Below are 10,329 nucleotides of genomic sequence, written 5' to 3' on the forward strand. Positions count from 1 at the left end.
TCTTTAAATGGTTGGGAAAAAAATCAAATGAGAATATAATCATGGAAAAATGACATGAAGTTAATATTTTTGTATCAGTAAATAAAGTTTTACTGGAGCACAGCTTTTCTTCTTCTTTTAAAGACTAAGTCTAAAAAAAAAAAAAGACTAAGTCTCACTGTGTCACTATATAGGCATGTACCGCTAAGCTTTTTTAGACAAGGTCTTGTTTTTTCACTTTTTAACTTATGTTGTATACATAGTTTTTAATTAAAAACATTTTTTTTTTTACAATGTGCAAGACGGTTTTCCCAGCATGAGTATAATGCTCATTAGTCAAGCCAAAGATTACCATATACATTATCAATGGATAACTTTTCATTTTTGTATATTAAATGTTTTGTTTGCTTTTTCCCGATCTCCACCCTACTACCCCATATCAGCAACCCCATTACCCTCCCTTCCTGTACTGTCTCTAGTATCTTCTGTAGCCTCCCTACTATTATACCTTCCAGTCTTACTGTTTCTGCTGTAAGCACACCCATTCTGTATATGTTAAGACAGTGCCTGTCTTACAGTTTGGCTTTGCTTAGCATTACATCTTCTGTATTGGTCTACTTTGTATCAGATGTTGGGGTCTTGTAATTTTTTATGGCTGAGTAGTATTCCATAGTCTACATGTGCCACATGAGTAGTATTCCATAGTGTACATGTGCCACATTTTTTCAGTCCACTCGTCTGTTACTGAGCATTTGGGTTGACTCCATGTCCTAGCAATTGTGAATAATGCTGCAATAAACTTGCAAGTGTTTATTGTGTTTTTCTGACTTTGGGTTTCCCTATCCTTTCGGTAGATACCTAAGAGTGGAATTAGTGGACCATATGGTAATTTTATTTGTAGGGTTTTTTTTAATACGTGTGTGTATAATTACTTTTTATGCATTTAATCACTGTGTATCATTATAGTATGCAAAATGAATTTTCCCAGCATGGATACACTATCATAGTCCAGTTAAAGATATTGTTACACATGTTATCAGTAGATAATTTTCCATCTTTGTGTCACTTAAATGTTTTGCTTGTTTTCCCCCTTGATTTCCTTTTCACCCTCCCCCATTTCCTACCCTCTTGCTATGTCACCCAGGCCAACCTTGAGCTTGTCATCATCCTGCCTCAGCTTCCCTGGGTTACTAGGATTACGGGCATGAGTGAGCCATCATGTGCGGCTTTTAGGGTGGACTGAAAATTGAACCCTAGCCCCTCGTGGTCCCACCCAACACAGCATCTTAGCAATGTGTCACTGTGGCTGGACCTAGTTGTGTGTTTATGTAGTTTTTCTAGGGTTTTTTTTGCTTTAAAGCAGTTGGATAATTGGGACAAAAACTAGCCCACAAAACCTGAAATATTTACCACCTGGCTCTCTGTAGGCCACGTTTGCCATCTCTAGGTCTAGAACAGCACTGTCACTGTGGCAGCCCCCAACCACGTATACCTGCTTAAATGAAAAATAATATGCAGTGAAAGAGTGCCAAACCAAATCAGCAGAAGGAAAATGAACATGGGGTAAAGTCAGAGGAAATAAGGCATGTGCTTCTAAGAGTCCTCTCCCAGTGGAGTTGCCTGCACAGCATGTTTTTAATTTCTCCCACAGCTAGTTGTAGCACACATGAAGGGTTATATTACCAGGGAAGATCACTGAGACCCAGAGTCAGGGATATCACTGGGGACTGGTCTCCTCGGCACACTCGACCTAGCAGGCACCAAAGTTCCAAATTCCCAGAAGGAAGGCAGGTGTTTGTCATGAGCTGTGTTAGATCAAACAGTTCGGGCACGGAGAGCCAGCCACTTACTCATGTGGTCAGGTTTACGTCAGTGCTCGGAGCTGCTTACCATTAAAGTTCCTAGACCAAGTTGCTTGTAAGGTGGGTTTGCCAAGGACCACTTCCCATCATTACGGAGAATTCAGTAATGCTGGTGTGGAGAATAGGGATTCGTAGCTATTTTAAGTTATAAGCTGCTTTGAAATTGGGCTGAGAGTTTGGATTTCTTACTCTGGGCTAATAGGCACATGTAAGGAATCCAAGTTTATGGCAAGAGCATATTATCAAAATGCTGTGCGTGAGCTAAATACATCTTTTTAGGTTTATTTCCTCCGTAAGTGAGAGAGACAGAGATGGCACCGTCTGTAGGCCCCAGTGCTGTGACCACACCAAGCCCTGCCAGCCCCGGGCCATGGGCACTTGTGTGCTTGGTGTACTTAGAGGTCTCTGGGTGTGAATCCTGCCCCTGAACCCTCCCATGTTTTACCCACTGCACCCGGCCCGGATTTCAGAATTTTTTGTACCAAAATAAACTCGTATGTTAATTCCATTTTTCTATGATTTTTTTTTTTAAGATGTAGCAAAGTGGGAGTTTATTGAAGGAGAGGGAAGGAAAACCAGAGCTCCCTAGAAGGGAGGAGTCCTGGGAGATGTGTTGCCAAGGAAGAACTATGGCCAGGAAGGACTGTCTGGACTTGTTGTAGGTGGGGCTTGTGGGTGTATTCCCTGTGGTGGGCAGGGGACGGGAGGATGGGTCCAGTTATTCTCCTAATTTTGGAGTGAGTAGAATGGTCAAGAGATTCTTTGTTTAGAAGCTTTAGGCCATGCATTATTGAACAACAAGGTTTACATGTGTAAGGTCAAAAGAATATGGTGACTGGGAGAAGAGGGACTGTCAGGAGCCACACAGCAGGGACTCTCTGGGCTGGGTCCGTGAACTTTTTGACATCCCCTTGGGTATACAGATGTGATATTCCCATATAGTTTTAAGAGTTTTATTGGTTTAGAAAAAGGAACATTAAGATTTAAAATACATTCTATCTTGTCCCAGTTACCATATGGTTACAGTCAAATATATTTTGTATTTAGGTACGCGGTGTAATAGAGCGTAAAAGCTTGGGAGCTGGTATCAGACAGGCTTCATTCGAGTTGCCATTATAATTCATGAGACTGCCATTTAAACTGGCCGTGTGGCTTCAAGCAGATTATAAACTCTCTCTAAGCTTCGGTTTCTGTGTCTTTCAAAGGGTGGGAATGGGGGGGAAAGGTAGTAATGAGGCGGCTGGCATTTGGTGTCTTGGACCTGGTGGCTTTTTCTCTCTCTCGTCAAATTAATAAAAATAATAACAGTGATAAGTATGATTAAATAAATATTTTTAAAAGAGCTGCTGATCTTCTTTTTTTAAAATTTTTATTTATTATTATTATTTGAGCAGAGAGAGAATGAAAGGAGGAGAGAAGGAAAGTGAGAAAGCAAACCACCTGGTCCAGGACTTGAACTGGGGTCGGCCACATGGGAATCCAGCACCTCAATCACCATGCCACCTGCTGGCCCCATGAGAGCTGCTGATCTTAAAGGAAAAAAAAAAAAAAAAAAGAATGGTAATAGGGGGCCATTGGATGGCATAATAATGGTTACGTCCCTGGATCCCCACGTAGTCGACCAGAGTTTGAGTCCCGGACCTAGTGGCTTGAAACTCATGCCAGATACGTGTATGTGTGTCTAAAATCACGAGGGGAGAGTGGAGGAGAAGGGATTGTGTGGCTGTCCCCCGTGGGGTGGGGGGACGTGATTTCTCGCTTTATCTCTGTCTCTCCAGTGAGTGCACACAGGCCCTATAGCAAAAATATCTAAAAAGAAAAAAAAAAAGGTGGTAACATTACCTTACAGATGTGATTAAAGTAAAAAAGGTGATGCATGTAAAGTGGTTAGCACAGTGCGTGGAATTGAATTTATTCATCGTTCAGTAGTGGCTTTATTTGTAATTCACTTTTCTCTGACATGATTTTTTCCTCTATCCTCTAACTCCAGAAGTAACTCTCAGTCATTTTCACTGTGTTTCTTAGTTGACAATATAACAAATGGTGGCTGTTTTAGAACCTAAACCTAGGTGGTTTTTGTTTAATATTTTATAATGTTTTATAAAATTTAAAATGCTCTTAGAATTTTCCTAATGATTGTGGAAATGGAACAGTCTCGGAGCCAGCAGGAGGTGTAGTAGCTAAAGTGCTAGACTCCCACATGGCTGGCCCTGGTTCAAGTCCCAGACCTGGTGGCTTCCAAACATGCTGGACATGTGTGTGCATGCTCAAATTCTGAGAACTGAATGGAGGAGAAGGATTGCTATGTGGCAGTCCTGTTGGGGGATGATTTTTCACTCCCTCTCACGGGCAAGTGCACACACACTGTGACAAAAACCTAGCAAATCTGGTTTAAAAAAATCTAATTTGTGCAATATTATTCTTAGGTGGTTTTCTTGTTATTTATTTCCTATTTAGCTTAACAAAGTCTTTTCTTTTTTTATTGATTCTAACAAATTCTTTTTCCTCCTATAGCTGTGCCTTTGGCTGCAACAAGTATGTTGATTACTCAAGGATTAATTAGTAAAGGTAAATAGATAAACCTTCAATTTATTTAGTACTTTGGATTTCATGTGTTATGTTACTTTTCTGGTTTTTGGGCAAATAAAAATATGCCACGAGAATCTGATACCCTCCTGCACTGTGACATCCTTATGTGAAGCAAGTACTAAGTGTATTCAGTGTTAGGATTTAGGCTGCAACTGGGAAATAACATCTCCAGTAAACCATAGCTTGTGCTCTAAAGTGCTGACAGTCAGGGTCATTTTTGGCAGGAAAAAAGAAGGAAGAAGGAAGATAGGATTACGAAGTCTGTCAAGAATTTAGGTTGGTGCAAGCAAGTTAGCAAGATGTCTTGCAGGAAGGGGAGGAGTAACTGGTGGTGCCTTTAAGCATCATTCCTGCAAGCAGGAAGAAAAGGGAAGCATGGCGTTTTCAGTTTAGCTTTGAAGTCTGCATGTTCTCAGAACACACCGCAGTGTGCAGGGACAGCAGATCTGGAGAGATTCCATTTATTCCGAGGCGGTATAGATTTCGTAGGGTTAAAAGATCAGAAAGCGGAGGCATGACTATCGCCCACTCACTGACACCTGCCGCCCACTCTTTAGAGCACAAGCGACAGGTTATTGGAGATTTTAGTTCCAAATTACAGCCTAAAGCCTAACACTGATAGACTCATTGCTTGCTTTACACACTCTGATTAGACCTCTTCGTCGTAATGATGTCATAGTGCAGGAGGGCGTGAGACTCAGCACATTGAAGTCAGTGGGCTCACACACTTCCCTGTCAGTCAGGAGAGTGGTTCGACAAGCCCAAACCATCTCATTTTAGTTCACATTCTCCCTTTTGATCCAGATCTCTTCCTTAGGAAAGTTTTGATCCTCCGTTAATGATGGTTGTTAAGAAGGCTTTCCCAGGAGGCCATATTCCCTGTTGGTTAGGGAAGAATGTTGAGGATTAGACAGATTGGATTTATTGGTGGATTTAAAGGCAGCCGAGTGAATATAATGCAATGCCAGGTCAGGTCATTTGAAATTGAGGAGGGTCATTCCTAGTCTCTCTGGTTTTGGTGATTGAGCAATGAGAAAGGCATAGTGTTACTGACTTAAAATTAATGAAAATGACCAATGTGTTTATAAAAATTAAAATAATTGGTGATCCAGATCAAAAGACGTTCCTAATCCTGAAGGCAGGATTAGGGAAATGACTGGGGAAGGAGGTCTTCCATTTTAGCAGTTTGCGGGCATTTGGCCTGCTGAGTGACTTCTCCCTGGAGGGCTCTGACCTGTCCCCGGGTGTGGATGTAGTCCAGCAGGTAGCACGAGCAGCGGTGTTGTTCCCAGTCTGCAGGAGCAGAGCTGTGATGCTCCGCTGAGAGGTAGAGAGGCAGACCCGGTCGGGCGTGCCAGCAGTGTCACTGTTGCTTAGAGACTTGTTAGAAATGCCTGTGGCCTGGGAGCTATGTAAGCTGGATGCCACGTGACTGACGGCGTGTTTTGAGTCCTGGACCCGGTGACTTGAAAAGACATGCTGGATATGTCTGCATGTGCCAAAAATCCTGAAAGAAGGGACAAGTGAAAGAGAAGAAATAGTGAGGGGTGCTTTCTTTCTTACTCTCTCTTTCTATCTCTTCCTGGTGAATGCACCCACCCTCTAGAAAATTAAAAAAAAAAAATTCACAGCTCCCTTCCACACCTACTATGTCAGAATCTCTGAGGTGGAGTAGAGCCTTGCATCTGGGTTTTAATAAACTCTATGTGATTCTTACACACAGGTACAGAGATCAGTAGTTCCCTTAACCAGCTTTGTCCTATCTCCTATGGGAATGTGTGAGGATTAGTTGGCATTTAAAAAAAAATTAGAGCGACCTGCAGTTAGCATAATGGCTATGTCACTGGACTCTCACGTAGTCCACCGCTGTTCGAGTCCTGGACCTGGTGGCTTAAACTCACTCCAGGCGTGTGTGCATGCGTGTCCAAGATCCCGAGAGGAGAATGGAGAAGGGATTGCGGTGTGGCCATCCCCCCTGGGGGGTGATTTCTCGCTTTCTGTCTCTCTGTCTCTCTCTGTCTGGCAAGCACATGTGCCCTATAGCAAAAACCTTTAAAAAATAAAAATTAGAGGCCTGGCCATGGGCACAGTGCAGAGGAACCCAGATCCCACAAGACCAACCAGGGTTTGAGTCTTGTCCCTGTTGGCTTGAAAAGCATGTTGGGCGTGTATATATACAGAATCCTGATGGGTTGGAGAATTGGAAGGAAAAGGATTGTGGCCTAACCAGGTCCCATGGGGTAGGGGTGCACCCTCCCTTCTCTCTCTCTTCTCTCATGCATGTGCCCTCTGGCATGAAAAAAATCGAAGAACCTCTGGGTCTTGGCCAGCAGGTGGCATAGTTACATCACTGGATTCTCACATGGCTGACCACAGTTCAAGTCTTGGACCTGGTGACGTGAAATTCAAGCCAGGCACTTGTGCATGTGTTCCCAAAATTCCAGGAGACTGGAATCACCCCAGGGGGTGATTTCTCACTTTCCCTCCCATGGTCTGTCTCTTAGGGCACATGGTAAGTCCATGCGCCCTAAGGCAAAAGACTCGAGAAAAAATCTCGAGTGGGATCCATCCACCTTAATTACCTGCCACTGGCTGGTCCAGTGCCTTTTTACATTAGTACTGTGGAGTACTTCAGACAGTAGTCTTGACATAGGTAGTTCAAAGAGAAATGTAGGATTTGGGGGGTGTTAAAGTTTATTGATTTAAAGAACTTCTAGAAAACCTCATTTTGATGTGCTGCCATGACTTTTTTTGTTGTTGTTGTTGTTTTTTTTTTAAAGAGATTTACTATAGGGTGTGTGTGCCCACTGGAGAGACAGACACAAAAGGAGAAATCCTCCAGGGAGCATGGCCGCCCCAAGTCCCTTCTCCGTTCTCCCCTCAGGATCCTGGGCGCGTGCGCGCACGCACACACACACACACACACACACACACACACACACACACACACCCGGGCTGAGTTTTAAGCCACCAGGTTCGGCATTCTAACTGGGGTCGACTATGTGGGAGCCCAGCCACATAACCATTATACCCTCTGCCAGTCCCCACGACAGGAATCTTAAATCAACGTATTTATGTCCTTTGAGACTTACTAGGTTGTCAGAAAAGCCATGGTGTATTTTTCTATTTCTCTATGCAGAAATGTGTCATGACTTTTCCAGCAACCCCATAGTTGTTAGGCTGGCCCCATAGTTTGTTCTTTAAGGAAGCCAGATCCCATATGCCTGACTGGTTTGAATCTCAGCTCTGGGGGGTTAAATAATGTGCAGGGTGTGTGTGCATGAGTGCCCAAAATCTGAACAGGGTGGAGAAAGGGAGTAGAAGGGGTTGTGGCATGAGCACACCTCTTTAAGGGATGCTTTCTCCCTTTTCATCTCTCTTTTTCCTGACAGGTGCATGCACCCTTTTGCAACTTAAGTTTATTTATTTTTAATAGTTTTTGCTATAGGGCGTATATACTTCCTGGAGAGAAACAGAGAGAGGGAAAGTGAGAAATCACCCTGAAGGTGGGATGGTCTTGCCACAGTTCCTTCTTCACTCTTTTGGGATTTGGGGCAGGCATGCACATGCACCTGGTGTGATTTTTCAAGCTGCCAGGTCTGGGACTTGAACTGTAGAGTCAGCCATGTGGGATCCAGTGCCTCCATACCACCTACTGGCCCAATTTAGTTCTTTTATAGTTCTTTTTTAGTTCTGAGATTAGATGCTTATTTGGGGGGGAGAATCACTTAAATCACCTTACTTTGAAAGAAAAACTGGCACAGAAAGTTACGAATGGAGAAATTATAGTGTCTGTTATTAACGTTCTTCCTGTCTTACCTTTTTTGTTTCTTTATTCACACTACGGCTCGTGTGTGTGCCCTTGAGAGAGAAGGTGAAGCAGAGGGGGGTTGTCCTCTCAGGTCTGGAGCTCTTTGCACATGCCTGGAGCGTTTCAGGTTGACTGGACCAGGGTTCAGACTAGTTGCCATTGGGATCCAGCTTAAGAGCTGCTAGTAGTTTTTTATTATGAATATATACAAACAGAACTTAAAAACGTTTTAAAATGATTTAATTTTATTCATTATTTTAATTTACCTAAGGGCTTGTGCACTCACCAGAGTGGGCGAGGGAGTGAAAAAGCAAGCTGAAAGGTCTGGGACTTGGACTGCGGTCGGCCATGTGAGAGTCCAGCACCCCAACCAGCCTGCCAGCTGCTGACCCTGCTCTTAGAAAGTTTAATTAAATATTTTATAAGGTAGTAAGTAAAACTTCCTGTATAGTAGAGACTCCGAATGGTATAGTGTTCAATGAAGGAAAATTTGAGAAAGTGCTACAATCAGTTTCTTAAAAGAAGTGGGTTTTGAAGAATGGGCAGAACTTAGATTAAAAGAGAAGGAAGACACTCTCCAAAGAGGGACCTGGTGATCAGAACAGTAAGTGTGACTGTAAGGACTGATCTGCTAGAGGCAGGTTCTGCAGGGAAGAGGAGTGGAAACACCACCACATAGCTCGGGTAGGCCCAGGGTAAATGATCTGGATTAGGTAAAGAAGGGAAAGTTGGCTAGCCACAGGAGGGCAGCAGTAGTGCAGCACCTGTGATGTTGAAGACACGTGGGTGGCCTGGCTTTGTGTCCTAGGGTCACCTGTACTCACCAGGGGTGTGTGTGCTTGCAGTTCTGGCTGGCTGTGGCCGGGGTGGATCACAGCCTGGGTACTCTGCTGGGGGTACACCTTTTTTTCCCCTTCTTTTCCTAGTTTGCCGCAGGGTGTGTGTGTGTTAGAGTTGGGATAGGGAGTGAGAAAACACCTGCGGCCATGCGTGCTGCAGTCCATTGTCTTAGGAGTTTGGGTCCAGTTGAATATATCCTGAAGGGTTTCAGCTGCTGGGTCCAGGACTGAACTTCACAGTCGATTATGTGGAGGGCTGGCCTCCAGTTTTTTTCTTTAAGATTATTTATTTCATGAAAGAAGGAGGTAGAGAGAGGAAGAGGTGCCTCGAGTAGGGTCTTCACCATGATTCTGCCCCTAGACTCATCCACCTAGGGTCATGGGCATGGCCAGACACGCATGAGGAGCCCTCAGGACGAATCCTGGCCTCCCACGTGCCCTCCGTGTGGTAGTGTCGCGTCGGTCTGCACCACTGCATCTGGCCCTTGCTGCTTAAGTTTGACTGGCAATCAGTGCCACTGTTCATTTAGACCAGGCTATACTCTGTTCTCACCACCACTGGCCATTTTTGTGTCTTTGGTATTGTCGGCCATTGTGGTCAATGAGTAGTGATAATGATTGCACTGTGTGGTTTTAGTCTGCGTTTCTCTGTGACTAACGAACTTGAGGACTTTCTTGTTTGTACTCCATTTGTGAAGTATCTGTTTAAGTCTGCTGTCCATTTTTTCCATTGGATTGTCTTTTTCCTGATGTTTTTGCAGGAGTTCTATTTTTGTTCAAGTTTTTGTTTTTGTAAAGTGAAGTTGCAACATTATACAGTTTCCTTTCTTGATACACTCTTTGCAAACTTTCTTTTATCTTGGCTTCATAATGGCACTGTCTTAGGATTTTTCTCTTACCTCTGGCAACTCCATCTTTTCCATATGTGCTTTGAGTATTTGATATGCGTTATCCACTGTTGGCATTGAAAAGCCAAAAATTCATTGACCTCTTGGAGCTTACATTCTTGTGTAGGTTTTCTTCCTCTCCTTACCTTGAACATGTTGGTGTTCTTCAGAGTTCTGCTCTGACTTTCAGGTTTTAGTCTGTAGCTGTTATCCAGCAAAAATGTGGGCTTCAGCAGCTTTGTCATAGCCTAGTCCCCAAGGCTGTGTGTAGCCCAGATACCTGCTGCTGTGTGTTACATTCTAGGTAGCTTTACGTGGGTGGTCCTTCCACAGGCCGCTCAACCTGAGCTCTTTTCCTAAAA

General features: G+C 43.7%; 1 protein-coding gene across 1 annotated transcript in view; it reads left to right on the plus strand.

Moving 5' to 3' along the window:
- Window positions 1-10,329, plus strand: part of OCIAD1 (OCIA domain containing 1) — a gene marked incomplete in the record, with an annotated part of 34,655 nt that overhangs the window by 5,641 nt on the left and 18,685 nt on the right. The window contains 1 exon segment of the mRNA XM_014591959.2: window positions 4,356-4,409. Within this exon segment, the coding sequence (XP_014447445.1) occupies window positions 4,356-4,409 (54 nt within the window).

This window comes from Tupaia chinensis, unplaced genomic scaffold (assembly GCF_000334495.1).
Source record: "Tupaia chinensis unplaced genomic scaffold, TupChi_1.0 Scaffold000054_1, whole genome shotgun sequence".
Taxonomy (NCBI): domain Eukaryota; kingdom Metazoa; phylum Chordata; class Mammalia; order Scandentia; family Tupaiidae; genus Tupaia; species Tupaia belangeri.